A 26805-nucleotide genomic window follows, 5' to 3' on the forward strand; every position below is an offset into this window, starting at 1 on the left:
TCCAGGCATATCATAAGCACTGGTAATATTCATATTTCACCTCTGCATTTCCCTCGTATTTTGTTGAGGGTGGTGGTGGTCATTTTCCAGTATAACACCGAGGTCTTTTGTTCATGAATGTCATTCTGATTTTCTTGGAAGAATACTAGTGTGAGTTGCAATTTTCTTCTCCAGTAGATCATACTTAATGATCTGCCCATAATGGGTAAATCTTCTGGGAATAAATAATCAGAACAGTGAAGCTCATAGTATCATTGGATTTCTCAAGACCCTTCACTACTACAATATACAATCCACATAGGGGTGGAGGTGTAGTCATTGTATAACAAATAGTTTCACACCCAGTATGGAATAAGACAAGATGTGTCATCTTGATTGCTGAATGTATTTGCATATGGATCAATGTTTGTATAAACATTATTATGGAGTTGTTAGAGATATATTGGTGGGGACATGAATGTTCCTGAATTGTTGTATGTAGAACATGCCATTCTGTTGGCTGAGATTAAAATAAATTGAAATAGATAGATTATATGAATCAATGAAGTGTATTGATCTGAAAATCAATACATCAGAAACTAAGAAAATAGAGAAAATAGAATGAATGATTGCAAGTCTTATTAAAACGGTTAGAAACTAAAACAAGCAGATGAATTTGTATACCTTGGTGGAATATTTACCAGTGTTTGAAAAGTTAATGGACAAATTAAAAAAAAATGCTGGTAGAAAGGTAAGAGGTAGTATGCAGTCTATTCTGAGAAATGAATATTTGTCAAAATAACTGAAAACAGCTGTGTGTAACAGCATACTTCTTTCCACACTGTTTTATGAAAGTAAGAGTTAAATGCATCAGAAGAAATATAAGTGTAAGAAGCAGGAATGGGTTACTTAGTTACCAGTATGAAAGAAGTACATGGATGTGATTTATTCATACAGAGATAGAATTGGAAAACAAATACATGAAGGAACATTGAGTAAGTTAAAAGATAGGGGAAGAAAGTCACAGTTGGATGGAGTTATTGATATTCTCAAAAAGAGAAGAAATGTGAAGAACAAAAGGCAAAGTATGAACTGGTATATGGGTGTAGTGGGAGAAAGGATGTTTTGCAATGTTGAAAGAAGTATAGTAAATGGCATTACATGAACTACATTCATGTATTTATTTTTCTTTCATCATGCCCTTAAATCTCATTACTATTTTTTATTCTTTTTTGTGAGTGTGCTTTGCATAATATTACTTACCCCAACAGGAATTGCAATGGGCATTTACACATGAATATATGTGAACTGAATACAATGATCCTTGCTTTTAAATAAACAAATGTAAATCTGCAATGAGTAGAATAAATAACTTACTAGATAGAGGAGACATATATCTCAGAATATACTGAAGCGCTGATTATACAAGAAATTTGGGCCAGGGTGGAAATTAACTCTGCTAGGGCACCAGGGAGATTATATTTCGGGGAGGGGGGTTGCTTGTTTTTAATCCTGTAAACTGCCCAGAGTCACTTGTGTGAGATGGGTGGCTATATAAATGATATAAATACATTATCTAAATAAAATAATGTATGAATAAGATTTATAGTCTAATTAATGGGGGGGGGGAGTTTCTTTGAAGTCACTGATACTTCTCTCAGCAGAGTGATTGGAATAGTTGAACTAACTTGTTGTCTTTTATTTTTTTATTTGATTTATAATTTACCTTTATTTTTCCAACTCCAGATGGCATGCATAATGTATCTGCCTCTTATTTTCCCCACAACCCTGTAAGGTAGATTGGCTGGTAGGGATTGAATGACCCAAAGCTACCCAGATGCCTTTCATGCCCAAGAAAGGCCCGGAACTCATGGTCTCTTAATTTCTAGTCCAGCACCTTAACCACTACACCAAATTGGCTCTCAATGTTATTCATGCATATTGAATGGATTCATTCATGTTGGACTTCAATAATTAATTTGTAATAATTATGAGAAAAAAGGAATATAAACAATTTATATAAGCTTTTTATACAGACACATATTCAGTGAGAATATACCAAGAATATTATATGCCGGTCTGGGTATTCTAACCTGGTTTGTAGCTCCGATTGTTTTGTGTATCTGAATTATTAATTGTCTGATAGCCACATTCTGCTTCTGAACTGAAGTTTAATAAAACTTATTTAAAATTATTATGATGTTTACAATGTTCAAATCAAGTTTATATATAAAAGAAAAAATGTACTGTATATATCAATGTATGCATTTTTCTATTATTTTTCTTGTTTTCTAAATTTTCTTATTTAAGTAGACTACCTTAAATCTATTACTTTATGTCTTACAGCACTTCAAGTGTCAATTTCCCTCAGCAAGGTAGAAGTCAGTGTGGGTGTATCCAAATTCTTCACATGTACAGGTATAATGAATTTTATTGTTTTGTATTAGCTTCATTGTCAATATTATTATAAATTTTAACTGGAAAAGGTATGGTACATCTTAGTGGCTTCTTTAAATACTTTATTAAAAGTATTAGAGATTGTGCAAGTACAGAAGTCAAGGATAGTAGAATGAATTCAAACTTTTAAATCAAGAATATTATAATTACCAGGAAATTATTCTTCAAAAGTCAATATGAAATACAATTGTATAACAAGAGTTTTTAAATGGTTCTGTTTGGATAGTTTATTGTGAGCCTTTTATATTTATTAAGGATTTTTCTCAAGCAAAAGCTTTGTGTTATATATCTTTGTCAGTATATAGTAACCTAGTGCAATGCTAACCAGATAACAATAGTCAATGAACCAGCAAAAACAGGATCTTTTTTTTTTCATTTGTAGTATTCAGCAACAAGAACAGCATGCATAGAGAACACAAAACAAATACAGTAACGCTCAACATTCCAATGAAATCAATTCAATCTTTCTGCACTGAAATGCAAACAAGCCAATAGTCTTTTGCATTTATGATTTACAATCTGAAATTCCCAATTGCATTAGAAACACTTCTATGGTGCACGTAGTACATTATTGTAAATGCTTTGTGTGTGTCTAATGGCTATTTGCTTGCAAAATAAAGCACAATATAGGACACAATACACATGCAGCACATCCTGAGAACTATAACTTAAAACAGTAAACTTACTACCTAATACACAGGCATCCATCTATACTGGGATTGGCTAATAATTATTGTTTCTTTACAGCTGATGCAGCATATCAATGTGTGAGAGTTCAGAGTCAGTGCCCCTTCTTTGACCCAAGTGAGCTACTTAAGTTTAAAGAAAAAGATCAGGAATTACCCCTTCCAGTGGCAGATTAGGATACTCCAGCAGGAATGTAGAACAATTTGTCAGGACATCCAGGGTTGAATACTATGAAACCACTATATTTCTTCCCTCCACTATGTGGAGAACTCTTCATACCTGATTTGGTGTGCAAAAGAAGAAGTTCCAGGCAATAATTGTCAGGTCTGGTCACATATCAGAATTAACTTTTATAATGAATTGGAGTGTCCCACAGTGCTAATTCTTCCAGGACTGAACACTAAGATCTTAATACGCTTCTAATATTGAACATTTAATATTCAATCACTCCAATCCCAATATGAGTAATATCAAGCAAGGTTCATAAAACATACATAGCATTAGACAGACGACTAGGAAAGTGAAAAAACAAACAGAGAGTAGGATCTGAAAAATTAGGGTGAAATCAAGAAATTGTGGTGGAATCAAGAAGTGTGTACACCCTTTGGAGAATTCAGTAAATTTAGTTCAAAGAACAAGCTCAAAGAAAAGCAGAGAATGCAAGGGATTTTGACAGTCCATTCACATTAATAGAGCATTGACAAAGCTCACCTATAGAGAGAGAAAGCCAAGTTTTTTTTAAAGCTATTACATTGTGAGGCATCTCTTAAAAGTAAGATTATGAGAGATCCAGAATAAGTATGAAAATAGAAAGCTACATGCCCATTTGAAAAAATGAGAACCTTAAAGATAACAAAAGATTTACAGAAAGAACCGTTTTACTACTGCAAAGACCTTACACTGAAGTTCAGGGGAAGCAGGCTGAGAGTCTCCTAAGGCATAAATATTACTAGTTCAGGAGTTTCCACCAAATAAAGATGGGAGGAAGAGAATGTGAGATGAACCAAAGAGCATCACGATGGAGGAAAAAGAAAAACAGTTGATCAGCTGTCTGTTAATTAATGGTTGCTGGCTGAACAAAAGGTTGCCAAGGAGGTTAATAGCCTTAAAACCTTATCAGCCCCTTTCTTTTAACTAACAGAAGGAATTGCCAAGGAAGATAGTTTGAGGCTTTATCTAGCAAATCTCTTGATAGTTGTGTTATTATGTTATCAGGATCTAGGAATCAACAGTGCAAATGGGAAGAGGCTAGAGAAGGATTTTATCCACTCCTATAGCTGTTTGGGAAAGTCATCCTTGGGTCACTTTAATATCATACCGTAACACTGTTAGCTATGAGCAGGGATCATAGAAGTGTTCTCTGAGGGTACGTGGCCTCTCTACCATGGTAGGCTCCCTTTATAAGCCATCTAGATTTGTCTGTCAGCTAGTTTCTAATATATAAGAATGCCAGTTTTAGAAATATTGAGCCAAATTAGGGATTAAAGCTTTTGGGTAGATTAAAATCCTACCAAAAAGAGCAGTATGTCTATGTTCTTGCCTGCCTTAATAAGGATATCTTCTTCTTGACAAGGTATCAAACATAGCAGTTTAGAGGACACTAGACAACCCAATACCCATTGGGTCATCATTTCAGAGATATTTCCTTACCTAAACAGAGAAACAGAATGAGCAAGGGAAAAAAAACAGTGGGAGTGTGAGCAGTTTATGACTTGCTGCTGGCTTCCCCATTTGACTTTGCTTGTGGGAAGCTTGTGGGAATCTTCCTCTCTCCTTTTCTTCCTTTCCACATATGCTGTAATATAGGCTTGCACTGTTTGCCCTCCCTCATGACTCTCAGGAGAGCCCAGTGAAGTCTCCTTCTCTTCAGTTGACCAACAGAATTGCCTGCCACTTTGCTGGGTGAAAAAAAAGAAGAAGCCATGGACTGTGAGGAAAACTGCACCCCCTCCCTCATTCTGGAGTGTCCCCAAGGGCCCTGTCTCTCAAGGGAGGAAGAGAGCTCACCTTTTGACTGCAAGCACCTCCCACCCAGCCCTAGCTCACCAGCAGGCATCCAAGTCACTCCCTCATCCTTCCCTTGAGAGATTTCAAATTTCTGCCTCGTTTCCAAAGCAGCCAATTGCTGCTCATCTGTAGGGCCTTGCTGCCACCCAATTGGGTACAGGGGCCACATGAAGACAGGAAACAGGTTGGGGATATGTCCATGATGATCATGTGACCTGGGCTGACAACATGAGAAGTCATGGCTCCCACATTTTGGACACATTCTGTAAGTTAGCCATGTGAGGTACCTTGGTTCAAAAGTTGTTGCCCTATAACACATCATTTTGCCCAGCTGAAGGTTACAGACACAAGAGTTTTAGTAGTATATAGATTAGAATGCTTGTGCTCGCTAAGGAAATACAGTGCTTGGGTGGACAGAGAGGTTGGAATCCTGCTTGTTGCTGTCCAGCCTTCTTCCCCTGGCTTGCACAGCTTTCTTTCATTGGTCTGGATCTCTCCACAACCAGGAAGGAGTAAAAATACTGACAATCTCTTCATCCTTGGAAAGACAGGCTAGACAGCACAAAGGAGCTGTTCTTCAATTTCAAAAGGCATACGACTCAATATGAGGTCAATCTGCCAAGACTCTGCAGTCTTCAGGAGTCAATTTTTTTTTCCTGGAGGTCACCCAAGGTCTTTTCTGAAAAAAGAACTGTGAGCAAAATGTTACAGAACATGGTTTTCTCTAAAGTCAATAAATTAATCATGAAAAAAGTATGGTTTGAATTTGCACACATCTTCATCTATAAATCAGTTACAGGAGGTGCTATATAAGACATAATATTATGTTTTTATTGTCTCCTAATATTGCAAAAAGAACATAATTGATTTTTTTTAAAATGTTTGATTTGGTATAAATTTTTAAAAGCTGCTTAATTTCATTCAAATAATATGTTTGCATTTAAGTATCTTTTGAACATTTGTTATATTCATTATTTCTTTTTTCCTTTTTAGTAATTGGTGAACCTGAGAGTATAGATTGGTATAATCCACAAGGAGAGAAGATCATTTCTAATCAAAGAGTAGTTGTGCAGAAAGAAGGTGTCAGATCACGATTAACCATTTACAATGCCAATGTGGAAGATGCGGGAATATATAGGTGTCAAGCAACAGATTCTTTAGGGTTTAGTCAAGAAGCTACTGTTGTTTTGGAAATTTACCGTAAGTTAATGCATTATCAATCTTTCTCCTTCTACTTATAGTGCTGGAAATGTTGAGTAGAAATCTCTGAAAATTTAATTACAAAGTGTATAATTAAATTATATTATTTCTTCTAGTGAACTGTTAAGAACAGGGCTATCATATCTAAGCTTTAAAAATCCAGATAACCAACAGATAGTAGCAAAGAGAGAAAGAATAACTCTCTGCCCTGTCTCATCCAGATCTTTGCTATCCAAATATGGTAACTATTGTATATGTAGGTAGGCTTTAACAGAGCATGTTAATTCAAGAACACTATAACCAACACACTTAGAACATCAATGTATTATAGCACAATGAAAACTCAGCTTCCTTAAAAAGAAACTACCTAAGAAAATTCAAAAATCTGAGTAATAGTTTTGGTTGATCACTCATCCCTTACGTATGAAAGATGTTCTATATTTTTAAGTTCATGAAGTTATATGGACTTTAAAATATTTTAAAAATCAAGAAATAGATTTTCTGAATCATAATTATACATAGCCTTTTTGCCAACAAAAAGTGGTCATGGTGACTCATAAATGATTTATCTACTTTGAAATTCTTAACAAAATAAACGATAATCTATTAATTATTTTTAATAAATAAATAAATAAATATTTCATTTTTTTTTTCTTAGAAAAGCTCACATTCCAAGATGTCTCATCACCACAAGAGTTTGTACAGGGAGAAGATGTACAAGTCATTTGCCGTGTTACTAGTTCACCTGCACCTATTGTCAGCTGGTTATATCAAAATGAGGAAGTCTCAAATATTGCTGACAGTTAGTATTTTGGTAACTCTTTAAATTATATGTTTTATTACAAATTCATTCAGATTGTATACACATAATACTCTTCATATTTAAGAAAGTGTTACGTGGAATCAAGAAATAGAAGTCCTTGAATATTTAACTTGACATGGGTATTGCATCCGATTTTACTGTTTGCTCTATGATATGAAGACTATGTACAAAAATTTCCAAAGGTTTACTAAAAAAAAATATGACATAGTAATTTAAATGGTAATTCACATTAGAAAAACCTTGACATAAATCTGAGGTTCAGATGTCACATCTGTTTAGTCAAATTTCCCCCAAAAAATTCAGCTCCATTTTTCCCCCTTTTAATTGTTTTTTATCTTAGTTTTTCACCTTTTTAATTGTTGTCCTTAGAGCTGTCCTTCTTTCTCTAAAACTCTTCTGTACATTGAGTTAGCCAAAATGTTTTAATAACTTCCACTAACTCCACTAATCAGTTCCCAATAACTTCAGTTCAGTTTTGAACTGAAATGGGGCAGGCAAGGAGTTGACTGTTGAATGGAACTGATTGACTACAGTACATCTATTACCATCTTTGGGTACAGACCACAAGCTTGTGGTTTTCAAATCATAGTCAGGATTCCACTGAGTTCATTTCTGATATGGGTAAAATTTTGAAAATGCATGTTTTTGTGCTATTTTGAGGTTTATCTATAATAATTAACTTTGTTTATAATAATAAATATTTATTCATAATGTGCCATTATTAAAGAATTGTTAAGCTAGCTAATAGCACCTAACCAAGATTGGCTGATCATAGAAAGATAGTCAATTTTGAATCAGGTTAGTATCTGGAAAGGAGAATATCAAGAAATACCAGAACTGTTGACTAGACTAAGTATTAGGAAAAAAAACTTGGAACAAAGCAGTATAAACTAATGAATTCTTGCCAAGAAACTACATGAACTTGTCCATAAAGTCACTATAAGTCAAGTTTGATAATAGGAAGATTATTTATCTTTATTTAAAGTATATTTTTTTAAGTCTTGAATTTTAAACTTTATCACTTGTTACAAAATAATCATCAGTTTAGATTCCTATCTACTAATCTCCTGTTAAGTAACTATGGCTGTTCCTTATAGTGTACTAATATGCATTCTTCTGGTTCTTTAGTTGACAGAAAAATACGCTGGCATAATTGTTATTACATCAGTGGCTGAACTTTTATTGTTTCAGTAATGAGGTTTGCAAATAATTCTGTCCTTATACCTTTACTGCAAAACAGTAAATTAAAAATCTACCTAGTTTTGTTTCCCCTCCTTCCTAGCATCACTAGCTGGTATGTGGAGGATACACATACCAAAAAGTGGAGGAGTGCTTCACTTTTTATCTTTAAAGTATGATGGGACAAGTTTCAACAAATATGGACAGGTGGAGAAAGGGAAACTATAGCTACCTTTAATTTTGCCCAAGTGGCATGTTAGCAGTGTGGAAATGCTCCATACTGGTAACTTTCACTCAGACTATTTATGTACATCGCTCTGCTGGAGATCTAGAAGACTGTTCAATCTGTGTCCAAAAACAGCCCAGCTGAAAGGTCTGTGGGACAGAGAAACAGTGTAAGGTGAAGTGGGAGAGAACTCACAAAAAACCTCAAAATGGTTTCTTCCTCATTCATCCCATGCTGGTCTTCCACTCCATTACCTATTGGTTGATTATTTTGGGACATGTGTTAACTGGTCTTCCAGAAGACTGATAGATCTCTTTCCAGAAATAACCTGAGTGGTTATTACTTTACCCCTTTACATTAATCTATCCCCTGGTGGGGTAAAAGGGTTATGAGGAACCTTGAGCTTATCCTCTTCTGTCTCAGTCCCACATGCTTTGTCTTGCCTGTCATTCACCCATTACAGACAAAACCAGCTGCAGACTACTGGCAAACCTGGCTGTCTCTCATGGTTTAAAATTACTTTATGTGCACGGTGCTAGTTCGGTTTTTTTTTTTTTTTACTTAGATCTACAGTTTTTTCAAAGGACTGCTAAAAGTTTTTGTTTTTGTTTTGTTTTGTTTTGTTTTAAGTCTAATGCTCTTTCAGAATAACACAAATCCTACCACTGGAAGCTTCTACTGGTCCGGAATGCAGTGGTGTGGCAGTGATGGCCATGTCTTTGTATGTCCATGTAATCCAAACAAGCTGCACTTGTTGGCAGTTTGGAAGTTTATAGGCTATGACCTATAGAGTCCTACATGGCATAGAGCCCAGTTATTTGGGGAACTGCCTGTCTCCCATGGTGCTTGCAGGTTGGTACAAGCTGACAGGGTTGGTGCACTCCCTGAGCTTCAATCAGACTATGTCATTTATCAGGACCCAGGAAGTGTACATTCTCTGTTGCAATGAGATCTCATATATCATATCTCATATCTGAGATCTCATACCCTGACTCATACCCTGATGGTATTCCAGAGGGTCTTAAAGGCCTGGCTTTTCTTCCATGCTTTTGCCTAGGGTAGCTAAAGCCCCTTGCTGGTTGTGTTTGCATAGGTCTTGTGCTGCTGGCTGGGTTCAACATCTGTTGTTTATTTAATTTTCAAATTATCTTGTACTTTTATTCTGTTTGTTACTTTGTGAGCTTCCTGATATTGGTTTGGAATTGGGTGACAGCTAAATGAATGAAAGATGAATGAAAACCCTGTATATAACACCTGATTAGTGCTTCACCAATTACTAATCAGACATAATTCAAGTAGATGCTTCTGTAGAAGCCACACATCCAGTATCTCTTGATGCCCAAGCCAAAGTAGTCATGTAGGCTATGACCAATAACCAGAGGAAAGGGGATAAACCCAGACTTGTTGGGAGGAGAGGAAAACACTGAAATACTACTTTGTATTTGAGATGAAAGTTGCATTGTGAAAATGTACCCTCTATAAATGGATAGCAGGGTATCTTCCTGTGCCACTTAGCAGGATGGGAAGATGAGCTACACCATCAATTATATTTGGGAAAGGATGGGAAAATTTACTTTTTTTTTTTTTACTTTGACAATTTTTCATCATTTGCTTTGGATTTATTATATAATATTTTATATGAATGATATCTCAGTCTTAGCTTTATAATGGTTTTAGCATTTTTTGTGCTAAACACAAAAGAGGCACAAATTTTATCCTTCCCAGCCTGAGTTAAGTGAATAAAACCCAAGGCTCAAATTGCTTTGTCAAGACCAATTGCATCATGTCTTTAATTCAACAAAAGGAATCATGTCACCCAGCAGTGCAAATCTCTTTATCAAAATGAATGTAAGTAGTATTGCACAGATCTATTATAAATACAAGATGTAAGAAATCTAAAATACTGAATTGAACTTTCAGGATTACATATTCTGTGAAATTTGAAATATGTTTTGCTGATAAATGCTTTAATAGTATAGCAGAAGTATTTAAATATGTCAAAAGTCATATTTACTCATTGCCATTACTTATGGATAATATTTTTCTTGTATGCTTTTCCAGATAGATTTGCCATGTTGCCAAACAACAATCTTCAAATTCTTAAAATTAATAAAAGTGATGAAGGAGTATACAGATGTGAAGGAAGAGTCGAAGCCAGAGGAGAAATTGACTTTCGGGATATCATTGTAACTGTAAATGGTAAGAACCTAAACTAAACTGTATTTCTGATGTTTTAGTGTTTTAGAATAAGGTAAATTAATTTGTAAGGGTAAAACTATAGTAGTCACTCCAACAGAAGAGAATATATGTAGCTCAAGGTTGAACTGTAGAGTCCTTGGAGCTCTCTGAGCTTGGCTGTTTGATTGTAAATATTTCATTACCTGACTAGATACCTCACTTCAATGCAAGTGGTTTTCTCCCTGTTGATATACAGCTTGCCCTGCCGGTGTTGGGGTGGGGGGTAGATCCTTCATTAGGGTTCCGTGATAGTTCCTTCATTATGGTATTGTTCTCTGCTTGATTGTTTGCCTGGTGTTAATCCCTGCTTATCTGGCAATTGGGTGCTGGAGTGGATGTGTTGTGACTTTTTTTTTTCTTTTTATCTTTTTTATTGTCTCTTTTGAATGGTGTGTAAATGTGGTTTATCTCTTTGTTTCTATTGATGGCTGATTTGTCTGAATGCCAAGCTTCCAAGAATTCCCTAGCATCTTTTGGCTTTAGTTTGGTCTCTGTAGTAAGGACTCTATAGCAGTCAATCTTCAGCATTGCCCTTTGAGCACTAACTCATCACTTCCAAGATGAGTATATGTGGTTCACTTGTATAAATGTGTCCTCTAACTTTGGTATCATTGCAATATAGGCTATAAATCATTCCAAGTTTGTACATGGATATGTTATATGTTATCATAATATGGATGATTTGGATTATATAAAATATATCAATATTTTTTTTTGTTGTGAAATTTATCTTGAAGAAAAAAATATATGTAAACGCAAGAGACAGAGGGTTATACATTTTGAATGCATTACTCAGTGACCAAACTTGCTATGTTGCATGACAAGATCTAAAAAGATATTCTTATTTTAATTTCATAAAAAATGTTTGAAAAGGGTAGAAAAGTATTACATTTTCCTTTTTTTTTCATTAATTTACTTTTTTCATGAAAACAAACTGTAGAGATTAATAAACTCTTACAAGTTATTTTATGTGCACTAATTTGCCTATTCAGAATCAGTGAGTTGGATTCAGTCTTGCTTCTTAAGAATTGAAGAACATTCTATTCCTTTCACTCACAGTGAGGAATCACAGTGTGACTTCCTATACTGTTTTAGGAGGCTGTAGAATTAAGTGAGAATCAGCTAAAAATGCTCCAGGACCAGAGGAGCAGTGCTAAATATATTCTTGGATTCATCTCAGAATTGTAGCAATTCAGGAGATTAAAAAAAAAAAAAGTTAAGTACTTATATGCTACCTTTTTTTAAAAAAAGCAACCCAACGAATAAATTATGGTTGCTTACATTGTTCAGTTATCAATACATTGATAAAACAACACCGAACATTGCATTCAATCACTACTAAATTCTAAGCCAAGACGTTAAAAAAAATGCACATACTGTACATATACACACAGAGACACATATCATCTTTTCATATTGCAATATATAGGATGGTGAACAGGAGACCAGAAAGCAAACTAGGAGAAAATACAGTAAAAAATTGACAAATGTAGCATAATATAATTCACAGTATAATTACACTTTGTGAATTTCTTGTTCTATTGCTCTGAAATGTTAACAGCAGTAAAAGGTTCTTTGCAGTTTAATTGGCTTTACTTGGTACCTATGTAGTGATTCTGCCACTTAAATATATATGAATTCCTTATCACAGGAAACTGATAACATAGTTATTATTTCCTGAAATCATATAGATAGATCTTTATTACAGTCCCAAGCAAATTAAGCAATTGGCTTCTTAAAGAATAGAATACAAGATGCCTTTTGTTGGAAGAAAAAAAAATATGGAAAAACAGTAAAATGTCTAAAATCTAGAATGTTCATAAATAAAAGTACACACAGAAATTTATAATACCAGTGAGTATAAGAGTATAAGAATAGAGTCCAGGTAATAGAAACAGCTGGACACAGCATCACAAGGAACTGATTGTCTAATAGAGGTCTCACATTTGTCAGTCAGTGAACATGTGGGTGAAAGAAATTCCAAAATTCCAGTAGGAGCTCATTTTTAACAATATTGGGGATCAGAAACAAACTGGATCCTTTTTTCTGCCATTCACATTAGGGAGCCACTTAATACTCACAAGACCGATAGTGTAAGTCTGGTCTCTACTATTATTTGAGCCAAATAATTGGCTCAAAGAAAAATGAGTAAAATCTCTTCTAGACCATCTTCCTGCATTAATATTGCTATGGAGAACAAATAAAATAGTTGATTGTGTTGCTAAGTGGGGAAAAATCCTTTTTATTGTCTGGACTTGCAGCAGCAGTAAATTTGCTGCTTTCAAACTATATGGCATGGAAGCTTGGTGAAAGGGTTTTTTGTTTTTTTTCTTTTTATCTCTTGGGAGGAGTCTGTGTGAGCATCAAAATTTTTCCTCAGGTCATCAGTTTTAACAGAGATAGCTGCTAGTTGCTCAAACAAAGCTATAAACAATTAAAAGACAGTATTTAGCAGAAAAATCTGAGGGAGGTTTTGCAGTTACATCCTTGTAAAGCTCATCTGTGAATACCTCATTAAAGGCATAAGTACAGGTGGTAGGCAGAATGCTTCCTGGATACAATGTTTTCTTGAAAGTCATTGCTCCAGAGGAATCCATTGCCTTGTTTAGAAGAAAGGAATCCAACACTTCTATTGGATTGCTGAGGTAACACCTCAAATCTATTCAGAGAGTTCATGGGGTTCCAGGAGATTAGATCTTCAGCAGCAGCCTTTGTACGGAGAAGCTGGTTAATATTCAGTTGTTTTGCTGCCTCAGCTGGTTTCAGAATTCCCAGGCTGGTTCTGTGTCTCTTTTTTGTGCCTGTAATTTGGGTAGTTTGGGGTTCATATGATAAGTAAAATAAAATGAGATAAAATAAAATATCAAAAATAAAAGAAAGCAAAAGGTCCATAAAACCATGGCTAAGTGCCAAACAAAACAAGCACAAAACAGAGCTTGCCATCAGGGCCACTCCTCTGACTCCATCTTAGGAGAGGGGGTACTCCTAACATCATATACATAACAATATACAAATGTTTCAATACTAGTCTTTCTCCTTCTCCTTCTCCTTCTCCCCCTCCTCCTCCACTAGAAGGGGGATAAGAGCAATATTATTGTCTGATGTTCCATCTATTTTATCTTTAAATCCAAACTTATATATGTCCAGTGTTTTATGACATTGTTGTCTTTTTTTTTTTATGTCACCTTCATATTTCAGAGCTTTGGAAGTAGGTATTATCATCTGTGTGTGTGTATGTGTGTGTGTGAAAGAGAGAGAGAGAGAGAGCGAGCTGCTTCCTAGCTTATTCTGCTGAGCAGATCTCTTAACTTCTGATATTGCCCGTAGCTGGAAATGCTACGAGACAGCACAGACTGTTTTCCTGGTTTCACTGGATAGCAATGTGACTTTACTTCTGTAAGGAAGTGGATGGTATTTTATAATTTCATTTGATTAACAAGTTATCTTCACACATCCTAATTCCATGCTGTTCTGGAGGCTTTTAAATGTTAACTTCTGGAATCAATATTTCAGATTGTTTTGAAGAATACAGTCGATACCCTTTTGTACAAGTGGAATTCCAGTTGACAGTTATTTATAAAATTATTAGTCTTGAATACTTGCATACCCTACATGTACCCTTGCTTTGATGTTCCTTTTTTTTAAATCATTCACAGATTTTGTGAAACAGGGTGGGGTTTTGTTTTTGTTTTTTTGCTTTTTATTAATTTGAATTGCTTTTTCAGTGAAACAACTCATAACGATCAAACATGAGAATGTAATCAGAAAAAATAAAATAAAAAGAGTTGGAAAAGAAGCTATATATGTTAGAGTAGATTTGTATTCGTAAGGATAAATGTAGAAATATTAGCATCTATATTAAATGTTCAAGATGTCAGTATAGGTGTTTGTAAAGCTCAGGTAATACAATAGCCAGTATGTATTGTCCAACCATATTCTAAAGTGTGACTGAAAGGATGGTGATACAGGCTTCCTTTTGATTCCTCCTAGCAAAGGTTATTCTCATGTATTTAACAATGGTATTATAATCCGCACATTTTCATTACGAATGCTAGAACCTATTGACTTAAGATTTAATATTGATTAACTCATCTAATACTACTAAAGTCATTTCACTTAAAATACCTGCAATTTGAAAACTGCTTAAAATTACTTCATGTTTGAGCTGCTTCCCATGTGAGACATTTATGTGAAGCAAATTATCTTTTCTCCAAACTGTCTCCACTATTAAAGTTGGAGTAAAATGAGGTTATATTACAAGGCTTGGCTCTGTGCTTAGAGCAGTATTTGGTTTGGTGATAACATGTTCTTACGTTAGTCTTTCTCAGTGTCTCACTTTCCAAATATGTTAGAGCTGCATTTTCTAACATACCTAAGAATTTTCCCTCAATATACAAATGGTAAATACTGTATGTCATCTCTTGATCCCCATAGAGGAATATTATAGATAAAGGAATTTCTACATTGCTGAAAATTCTGCCTCAAACTTGTATTAAAGGTTATCGCAATATCCTTGACAGGGTTGCTAATCCCTCCCCCCCAAAAAAAACCCACAAATGTGACCCCTCAAATACTTCTGTGATAATATTAGCATTACATCAATTCCTGGGCTCAACTTGCTAAAAAATATTTATTTGCTTGCATACACAAACAGTAACTTTCAAGATAAAATATTATAGTATCTGAATGGTATATGGATGGTTCAGCCTATATTACAGTTTTGTTGTTGTTGTTTTCCTACAATTTGCATGTGTCCTTGCATTTGCAGGAACATGTACTCTCTGTTTTGGGAATCATACCAATGAAATTCAACCTTGTCGAAAGTTTCACAAAAAAGAGGATTAGTGTACTTGTGAAGGGCTGCTCACCTTGTTTTAGATCTTGTGGCCTTCAGAAGGGGATAGAATTCTGTATATTAATTTAAAATATGACTTTTTTTCTTTCTTTGGGTAACAATTTTGATTACTAACCCAGCCTCTAGAAATGGAGCAAATCCATAAAATAAATAATAAATCAGAAAATAATATGTTTTGACCTTCATATTTAAAACTGCTCATAAAATATTGCTATCCAACATAGTATCAGTTGCAATTTAAATTTCCTCAAGTGAAATTGTTTATTTAAATATATATATATATATATATATATATATATTTTACAGGAACATTTTCTGCATTAATAATTCTCATATAAATAAATAAGGCTGGAACCCGGACCATTAGCTGCTAATTAACTTTATTCTCGATATCAGTAAAACAAAATATCATCAGATGTTTTCAAGAAGATAAATGACACTTTTTTTTTTCATCCTGATTTCTCCTTTATAATCTTCCAGATTCCATGTTGAAATCATTATAGAGAGATGTTTTGAGGGACAAAAGAAATCTGTTTTCAATTATCTAACATCACATCCATGTTTTATATTTATCCAGTTCCTCCAACCATTACTTTGCTCCAAAAGTCCTTTAATGCTACGGCAGATCGGGGAGAGGCAGTTACTTTGTTCTGTAGAGCTACTGGTTCTCCTGAACCTGAAATCAACTGGTATAGGTAAGTTTTGCAAGCAGAGATATTTAAAATACAATGGGTTTTGGAATAACTATATAATGAATGGAACTTTTAAGTCAATAGGAATTTTTTAAAAAAGTGCTGATTGAGAAAGTTTTTGTTCCCAGTCTGAGTTCAGTTCTGAATGTGAATGACTTGCTAAATATTTTCTTCTTGTATCAGGTTCTGTGTAAGCCATTAAATTAACATGCACACTGGCTAAGTGCTGTAAACATACAGCAAAAAGATGCACACTGAAAAATGTCTAATTGGATTATGAACTACACTAGCATAGTAAATAATGTGTCATGCTGAAGAAAGTCTCAACATCCCAAACAAGTATTCTCAGAAATTCTTCCAGTGTGCCTCTAGGGCCTTTTAATGATATAATGATTAAACATAGTTAATAATATTAAAGATAATAAAAAATGTTATTTTTGTATCAAGACAGATTTTTCAGATTCTGCAGTACAGAAAGGAATTTTCACTCAAAATTATGTTCTATAGTTTTGAACACTGCCAATTATATAAAATTAAATGTAATAAATAAGGCTAATCACTCGGGAAATCTATATTATTGGTTCATATATTTACATTAAATTCAGACTCTACAGCCATACAAATATATTAAAGAAGAAATAATCTTATTATTCTTTTGGGGAAGTGAGTATTTATTCTGAGAATCATAGGAGAAAGTCACTTTGTGTACTTTTGCAAAAAAATATATTTGAGCATACTCATTTATTACAGGTTGCTGGTTAAGATTTTTGTTCTTACAAGATGGAGAAATTCATTTACAGAAAGCTTCAGAAATCTCTTGCTGTATACAAATCACATTTGTGAATAGAAGTAACAGATTTAGCATATTAAGTAAAAATGGTATATGAAAATGTCTTGATGTGTAAGATATTATTTGAAATTATTAATGGTAATGAAAAGAAATTTTCTTGGTAATAAAATAAATATAAAATGTTAATAGTTTCATTGGTGATATTTTTCTTGAGAATTTCTGCAAATATTGATAGCATTCTGATCCTTGCATCATATCTCCTCAGTGATATATATCCCTGCATGAAGTTTACATGATTTACATCTTTTGGAATATAAATCTTTCTTTATATGAAGGTATTCAGTAATCAAAATGAAAGTATTCAGAAATCAACTCAAAAATATTTTTCGGTTTTCCTTCCCCTTCTTATAACTATGAGGAAAAAATACATTCTTCATGGCATGAATAAGTTATAAATACCATTAATGAATGATATTGTAATATTATATTATAGAACATTTTCTCCTATATCATACAGTTAAGCTACATGATTTTAGCTTTGTTAAGCAGCCAGCTTAAGTCCTCAGGATATGTCCAATTCATTATGTCATTTGTGATAGTTGATTACAAGTTTTAATTTCAATAATAAAACAGGTAGAATTTGAAACCTCATGATTATAGAATGTCAGATGCATTAATTTAATTTATTTGAATTAATAAAATTGCTACATCAATTACAAATTAAGTTATATGTTCTTATTTGATTAGACAGTGAAGCCTATTAAAATGCATTTTCACATATAAATGAAATAATTATAATTTATAATTTTCCAGTTAGTGATGAAAATCTGTGCTTTTCCTGTTACTAGCACATTACACAGTAGTAACAAAGTTGAAATTTTAGAGTTTAGTAGGATCATTCACCTTATAAAGAATACTGTCTTTATATATTTTTCTTATTCTATAGGAAGGGCAAACATATTGAAGAAAGTGATAAATATACACTAAGAGGAAACAATATGGAACTAACCATAAAAGATATACAAAATATTGATTCTGGTCCTTATAATTGTGAAGCAAGAAATAAAGCAGGAAAAATGACAAATCAGACTTTCATGCAAGTTTTTGGTAAGTATTGTTTGGTTTGGCTATCTCTGAACCTCAGTTCAAATTTATTGGATATACAATTTCTTAGAAATGTTTCCATTTACTTTGAAACAAATACAGAGGTCCCTAATTATATTAGTTGGGAAAGCCATCTGATCTCAGGTTGCTATTAATTTTCACTCTCTCTCTCTCTCTCTCTACATATATATTTAATCAGGCCTTTTAAAAAGAAGGTTATAGAAAAAGTGTTGGGATTTTTTTTTCATTTAGTACAAATTAAAAGTTTGATTTTTTTTAAATAAAACCCACTGCTACCATAAAGATTGTAATGAATGTATACTGAGAAATTATAAGTTCCTCTGTCCAATCTACCAGACCATGTCAAAATTCTACTCTTTTATACAGAGGAGTAACTCTAAATCAAGAATCAGGAAATCTGTGACTTTCAACTTGCAAAGACCCAGCCAGATTTTCTACAGTCTGAGAAAAGATGAAAGACTCAAATGGAAATTAAATGATGATAATGATTAGATGATATTGCCATGTTGATATGGGTGTAAAAATTAGTTATTGCTGATAGATAGATAGATAGATAGATAGATAGATAGATAGATAGATAGAGCAAATAATATGTATTATTTGCAGCATCTTTAAATTATAACATATGCCAAAGCTTGTAGCTTTTCTATCATACTGAAATATCTATTAATCTTTTGAAAAATGAGTAAACAACTTACCTGAAGAAGAGAAATTTATTGATTGATTGATTTAGTCAGTATGAGTCTTGCAAGATTCTGTTACTATAGCCTATCTCAGTGAAGTATAGTTCTTGTCTTTCTAAGGAGTCTGTTGTTTGATCTGGGCTAACCTGCATGGCTGTCATAAATCTTGTAAGCCTCTGTGCTTATAGCCCAGTAAATCAGGGAGGAACTTGCTTGATCTCTTCAAAATACTGTATGGTTTCCCAGGACTTGTTTCAGCCCTTTTTATTTGTGCAATGGTCCCATCCTTTCTTACACCAAAAAGAATCAAGGTAGAGTTGATGCTTTCCTATTTCCTGGGAGTTGTCTTTTACTTTCCCTTAATGGCTCCTGTATACCTTTATCAAAGTTACTTTTGCTTACCCCTATAATTTCCCCTATAATCATTCAACCTGGAAAGTCTTAATGCAGTATTTTTTATCACCATATCTTTCCAGTTGCCTCCATAAAATTAGGAATTAATGAAATTATCCTATATCAAGACTACAAAAATAATAGAATATTCTGCAGCACATTCTATATATGCAGATTATTTTTAAATTAAGCCATTTTGCTATTTTCAGAGGCACTTAGTCCATTCATAAAAAAAGTTGAAGAGGAAAAGCACTGTGACAACGTTAGCTGTAAACAGTTCTCTTTCACAGAACCAGCTTCTGGAGAGATCTGCTAGGATTATATATAAATTGTGACCACAGCAAAAGAACTGGGGAGGGTGGGGGAGAAGAGGAGGATGAAGAGGAAGAGGAATAGGAGAAGAGGAAGAGGAAGAGGAAGAGGAAGAGGAAGAGGAAGAGGAAGAAGAAGAAGAAGAAGAAGAAGAAGAAGAAGAAGAAGAAGAAGAAGAAGAAGAAGAAGAAGAAGAAGAAGAAGAAGAAGAAGAAGGAGAAATAATTAAATAAATAAATTCAGGATTTAGGCTTCATAATGTCCCATCTATCTTATCTATAGAGGATCATAGTGTGGAGAGAAAGATCAAGGATAGAGAAGAATATCTGAGATTGAATAGACTATTATTTTACACAATCATAGTTATTTTCATTAAGCATATGGAACTAAATTTAGTTTACCTTAAATGTATGGTGTGCTGAAAACAGGCAAAAAATATGCCAATGTTTAATATTCTAAGCTACAAAACCTGTAGCAAAAATGAAATAATGTTACAATACAGATAAATATAAGGAGTAAAACAAATGTGTGTATCAAGATTACACGGTGTTGTATGTATCCTTTCATATCAAGAACAAGTAATATAATTTGTATTTCTAACAGTACAGCCTCAAATAATACAACTTAAAAATGAAACTACCTTTGAAAATGGTCAAGCTACTCTGGTATGCGAGGCAGAAGGAGAACCAGTTCCTGAAATCACTTGGAAAAGAGCCATTGATGGAATAACTTTTTCTGAAGGTGACAAGGTAAATTAATATATGTTATAATTATCAATATTTTATTTATTCAAAATATAAATATAACTTCAGTTAGATAAAATATTTTGTGAGTGAAATACTCATATATTAGTATAAAAATCCTGCCTTTCCAGGTTGCAGAAAACAAAACAAAGCAAAAAAAAAAAAAAGACTAAGGAGAATACTTCTTCCTTCAATTGTTTTCTGGGTAGCATTTAATATTAAGCTTGAATTACAATTTTATTTTTATTTTTATTTTTTTTGTCCAGCAAAAAATGGCTGTTTTCTATGCTATCCTTAGGCTGCTTGAGAGTTTTGTTCAATTTTTTTGTTGGTGTCTTTGAAGTTACTTTATTATTGGAGTTGACAAGAGGTATTATTGCTGGTGTTGTTGCTTTTTTATTTCACATCTTCCATCATTCTGAAACCACTCTGACTGCACATTGGCAGTTATTTCTTCCTAATGTTTTCCTTCCTTTCCTTTCTTCATTTCCTTAAATGAAATGTGGGGAACTACAGAGGATACAGATTACTTAAGAAATAATGGTATGATGAATACAAGGCATTTGTATAAAAAAATCTGGTGACTAAATAGGTAAATCAAAAGACCACACTCCATAATTATTTCACCAAAATTCCGTCATCATTAGAAATAAATTTCTAAAGCATTTTAGCAAATGGAAAATTGGTTGGGAAAAAGAACACAAGGTTTGGGGTTTCTTGCACAGCACTGGCACCAACCAGTGAAAGCCAAACAAGACAAAATTGATTTAATTGTATAAATACTTTTCTATGAATGTCCAATCAGAACCTATTTATGTGTGCATTTAATGTAACATACACACACATATAAAATCATCATTTTGTGAGAAGCATACGTTTGTGAGACCCATTTTTTAAAGATAATTGAATTTTCTGTCTCAAAGAAAATTTTAATATAGTTTTTTTTAATGTATACAACATAATATTGTAGCAAGTCTTTATCAAGACTTAGCTTTGAAAAGAACCAGCTGATTCATCACATGAAGAAAGTGAAAAGTAGTTTTTCTTCCTGACCCCAAATACTACAACCAGGGACCATCCAATGAAGGTGTTTGGGGGGAAAAAAAATATGGAGAAGAAATAATTAACGTATGGAATTCATTACTACAATCTGTAGAATTCATTAATAGAAGACTGAATAAATTAATGAAAGGTATGTCTTTAAAGGTCTATTGGTCTTGAAGGGACACTGGTCTTGAAGACCTATTTGAAGACATGTTGTCTCCAGCTTGCAAGTGAGACAGAATAATTGGTTGTCCTCTATGAGAAACAAAATGCTAGACTAAGATGGACCTTGGTCTGGCCAATCAGGGTGCTCTAATATGTTCTTAATTATACCTATTATCAATATTTATTTCCAATGCCACCATAATAATTGTGCAAAAAATTATCTGCTCTTCTGAGAGCTCCAATAAAAATACTGAAGCATTCTTGAGATCCTAGTTGATAAATAATAGCACATATAAATGATTTTATTGATTTAAGTTATTTACAGTTCATATCCAGGTAGAAATAATTCATATAAACAGATATGTACATACAGACACACTACAATTGCTACCTAATACACTAAAAACCTATTTTTATTAGTGCTTTTGACATAATTTGGCTTTTTAAACATTTGGGTCTTATATTGTCTTTTTCTGCTTGACTTTGCCTTAAAGGCTTCCCTTATTTTATAATATATTAGAAATAAGACACAAAAGAAGTTTAAGCATACCTATTTGCACCATAATTATTGTCTCTCTAATTAACCATGAGCCAAGTGCTAAATTAGCTTTAGGGTTGTTTTTTTTATTTAAACTCATTGTTTATAATATTTTGATTAGCATTTATCTTTCCCCTTTCTATATATGAAGAGTAGTCTAGAACAGTCTCTTGCCAGAGACATTTCTGACTTGTTACATTGCTATCCTGATGCCTGCATTACAACTGGTGGTGATCTAAATGACTGTTCTAGAGCCAATGATGGCTTTTTATTTGCACTTGAAATTCCCCATTTAAATGAGAGATATTATGTGTTCTAGGGCTCACAGTCAAAACATTTGGCCTGTTTTGTCTTCTTACAATTTAGTCTACATAATATTTTTCTTAGTAGGTCAGTGAAAAGTGGTTTTATTGGATAGTATGTGTAGATGATATCCAGTAGTACATCTCAACCCCAGGCCAACCAAAATACAGCATTGATGTCCTGTCCCTGTGTCTGGAGGCTGTCCAGGTCTGGATGGAATAAACAGACTCAGAATCAATCTTATCAAGACTGAATAGTCATGGATTTTTGGGGCCAATGGATCTGGGGACATTCCATCTTTAATACTGTATGGCGTTGCACTTTTCATTCTGTAGTCTAGTACTTTATCCACTGTTTTCCAGACATGATCTGAAGCAGAAATTAAGGATCACATTTACCAACTGAGATCAGGAAAAGCATCATGTCAAGATTTTATCCACCATGAACTTTAAAAGGAAAACATGCATTGGAAACTTCAATTTTGCCAGCCCTTTTAAATAAAAGCAGCCTATCTTCCTGCATTCAGTTGTCAACATGCAGTTGTCATTCTATTCACAATAATATTAGTAACGGGCTAGACATTTATAGCTATACATATATTTGCTAATTATGCATTAATAGGAAATACAAAATTATTTGTGTTAATGTGTCTTTGAATAGAATACAAATAAGGTATGCTAACAGATGAGCAATCAAAGTTGGGGGGGGTCATTCAATATTTGATTAAGGTTTGGGTTTCATAATCTGATGATGTACATGATATACCTGGAAGAATTGTTTGTATAGCCTTTGTATGTTTAAATTTACCTTTGACTTGACTCCTAAGATGGGGGCGGGGGACTATGGGGAAGCTAGACTTGGCTGCTATAGATAAGAGGCTGTTAATGTTTATGAAAAGGCTTCATACAAGCAACTATATTAGATTTAGATGCTTTCTTCAGGGTATTTGTCAGATCACATTCCCATCCTTGGAGGAATAAAGCAGTTTTATTTTAACTCTTCATATTTTTTTTAACTATATTCATGTAGTTGGGAAGTCAGTGATGACTGAAATCTTCATCCTTCAGTTTTGGAAGGCAGAGCAATTTTAGTTTTATTATGTGGTGATGTTGCAGTTGTTTTGTTTGTTTCACAACTGGGCATGAGGAGGGATAGGTTCATAATATACATAATTACTGTATAAACTGTTATTCAGTTATCTGACTACACAGATGGTGGTTAGGAAAAAGGCTAGGGATATTTTTGATGGTAAATGTGAAATCATATTTTAATCTTCCTAGTCTTAGTACTTTTTGTATGAAATCCAATATTATTTCTCCACTAGCTTCTGTTTATCTATATTCTGTGGTTGTGGCATTTTAGTATAACTACTATAAACCACTAGGATATATTTATAAAATTTATTAACTTACTTTCATTGCTTCTGTTTTTTGCTTGGCACTGCATTACATTTAATTCTCTAGGAAATACCAATTTTTTTTTTTTTTACTTGATTAATAATTTGTAAACTACATTCAGAATGATATCAGCCTCCCATGGTAATCTTTGAACTAAGATTAGATGTAATTGTTGACCTTCTACAGTACAATTTTTATTGGCAAAGGTTGGAAGTAGTAATAAACATGACTTGTTTCTTCCTCAAGTTCATTTTCAAGCCTGATAACTTGCCATTGTCATTTTTCATTCATCTTTGAAGGTTATTCATCTTTGAACGTTTCCAGATTGTTGGAGAAAAGGACAATGTTGTCAGCAAAACATATATGGTTGATCTTTATTGCTACTTTGGACCAGTTCAGCTGTTTGAATATCTTTTCTAAGCTTGATGATGATAGTTTTGATAAATTTAATAATCTTGTTGAATTTATTTTGTATATTGTATATTGTCTTTTCATTTATGTGGATGGTAGCTGTGGTATTTCTGTATATTGATTTCAGGAGGCTGATGTAGGATTCTTTCACACTTGTCCCTAAGGGCTTCAATTATAACACTCAATTTACCAGAGTCAAAGGCTTTTTGAAAGTCAATGAAGGCCAGGAAAAAGTGGTATCTGGTATTCATTGCAATGTTCTGTAATTTGCTGAACCACTTGTCTTTGTTCTATAGTGTCAAATCCTTTCCAGAAATGAGCTCATTCTCTTAGTTGGCCACGTGTTTTTGCTTAGTTCTGAAATAATTCAAAACTAAGAAATTTATATAGAACTTCTTATTGGTCTGTAGTTTTTAATATCTTCTTCATCACCTTTCTCCTTTCTTTGGCATCTTTCCATGATGGTGGAATGGTGGAATGTTTTATTGTTTTAAACAGTAAATAAATAATTTTGCCAATATTCTGTAAAGCTACCAACATAATATCTCCTGTGATAATTTCTTGGCCAGCTGCTTTGCCATATTTAAAGCTGCAAATAGTACCTTCTACTTCTGCTGGAATTATGTCAGGCATGTCAGCGGTCAGGCAGTTACTGGTTTCTGATTGTTCTACATTGTCAGCATATAATTTAGAATAGAAGTCTTTGATGCATTCTATGTTTTATAGCTGATTTGTTGTGATTGAGTTATCCTATTTCTTGAGCTTAAAGCTTTTATGATTTAAGATCACCTTCTATCACAGTTATACAGATTCTAAACTTTTAAAGTTAGCGTCCATCAGTTTATAAATGGACTAGAATTTCAATATTTTTTTATCTGATCTTGATGAAGAAGTAATACATCAGGGGTTAATATAGTGCTGTCTAATCCATCACTTGGGAAAGGAGCCATCACTTCTTCATTTCTATCCAAGATTTCAATAAGGTGCCTAAACTTTAATAGTGTACTTAACCTTACCCTGCTTTTCACCCTCACCACTACCTGGAGTGTAGCTCTTGCCTTGAAATGACTGAAAAGGAGCTATCTTCTTCATTTTATGAGGCATACTGTTAACATAATGTTACATCCAACCCATTACAGTAAATTGAGAGAGTTCAGGCATAAACCACTCACCCGTTCAGCTTTTTATATGAGCAATTCCATCCACAGGGTCAGAGTGGGATAAAGAAAAGTAATTGTCTTAAGCAGCCATGAAAACCCAAAATCCTAAAATATCAAATATTAAGGAGTTATGCAACATTTTTGGCTCAATTGGCACATTTAGAATGTGTAAAGTTGTACAGGAATATGTAGATAACCTTGAAGAAGGACTGCTAAGGTTGTTACATAAACATCATCTAAGCCCTGAAAAAGAAAAGGGTGTGAGAAAGAAACTCAAGATTGTCCTCTCTTGATTCTCTCACTCTAAGAGGAGAGAAAGAAAAAATTCTATCAGGTTTTCAAGGCTTGATATTGTACACTGTGATAATAAAGTAGAGTTCCAGTATGTTTGTCAAATCTATTTCTTGATCCAGCTTATCTAAAAAGCTAATAACAATGAAGGAGAACATACTATTTCATGTGGCAATTGGGTCAGTTGATGTCTAATTGGAACCTCTTTCTTTACAGTATTTACCCACTGAGTCTAGTCCAATTCCCTTGGGCAATATAGACTATGTCCACGTCTTCTGTGTGACAACACTTCAGATATTTGAATAATGCTGTCATATCTTATCCCAGTCATCTCTTCTATAAACTAAATAAACTAGATCCTTTAATTTTTCCTCAAAAGTTGGGTTACCAGACCCTTGACCATGGTGATAGCTCTCCACTGAATTTCTTCCAATTGGTCACTGTCTAATTGTGGTTCCACAAACTGACCACAGTACTTAAAATGATGTCTGACCAACATAGAATAGACCATAGAGAAATTTTATATTAGATTAAAATATCACCTGATATAGGATATAGAAAACTATGCCTATTATTTTCTCTATTTTAAATAATCATTTTAAAAGAATTTTAATCAGATCTATGTGTTACATATGCTGCTCCCAGGTTCAGCTTATGGTCACTCACTCACAAACTCACAGGCTGTTTAGGCACATGGATCTTGTCAGCCCCCTTTGCTTTCTACCTGGGTTTTCCAGATAGGTGCAGCCAGAGCAGACAAGACACACAACCCTGGTAAACAGCCGGGACACACCCAAACACTTCCAACTGAATACAGAGGCACAAGATACACATGGTCATCCACACTTACCCACGTCCTTCCCAACTAGGCTACCAGGCACTAGCTAGAGGGATGGAAGCTACCAAGTCTGGATCCAAAGATGACTCAGATGACTCAACGACTCAGACGACTCAGAGTGGGCGGGCTTTGGGACCCCTTTTATCCCCAAAAGTCCTTGCTTTGTTGATTCACAAGTCTGGCAACTGTTGATGGGATTAGGGTAGGGTTTTCCATGTGCTCAGGCCCAACTTCTTTTGTATGGTTCAGATCACATTTTTCCTTTGTTT

General features: G+C 33.9%; 1 protein-coding gene across 1 annotated transcript in view; it reads left to right on the top strand.

The window, feature by feature from the left end:
- The window catches only part of NCAM2 (neural cell adhesion molecule 2), a 178809-nt gene that overhangs the window by 66693 nt on the left and 85311 nt on the right, over nt 1–26805 (top strand). The window contains exons 2-8 of the mRNA XM_088144603.1: nt 2326–2397; nt 6124–6330; nt 6989–7132; nt 10620–10757; nt 16229–16346; nt 18080–18240; nt 20250–20395. Of these exons, the coding sequence (XP_088000729.1) occupies nt 2326–2397; nt 6124–6330; nt 6989–7132; nt 10620–10757; nt 16229–16346; nt 18080–18240; nt 20250–20395 (986 nt within the window). The remainder of the gene's footprint in view (nt 1–2325; nt 2398–6123; nt 6331–6988; nt 7133–10619; nt 10758–16228; nt 16347–18079; nt 18241–20249; nt 20396–26805) is intronic.

This window comes from Python bivittatus, unplaced genomic scaffold, assembly GCF_059951505.1.
Source record: "Python bivittatus isolate LINGU-HERP-01145 unplaced genomic scaffold, Pbiv_v1 ctg000350_np1212, whole genome shotgun sequence".
NCBI classification, from domain to species: domain Eukaryota; kingdom Metazoa; phylum Chordata; class Lepidosauria; order Squamata; family Pythonidae; genus Python; species Python bivittatus.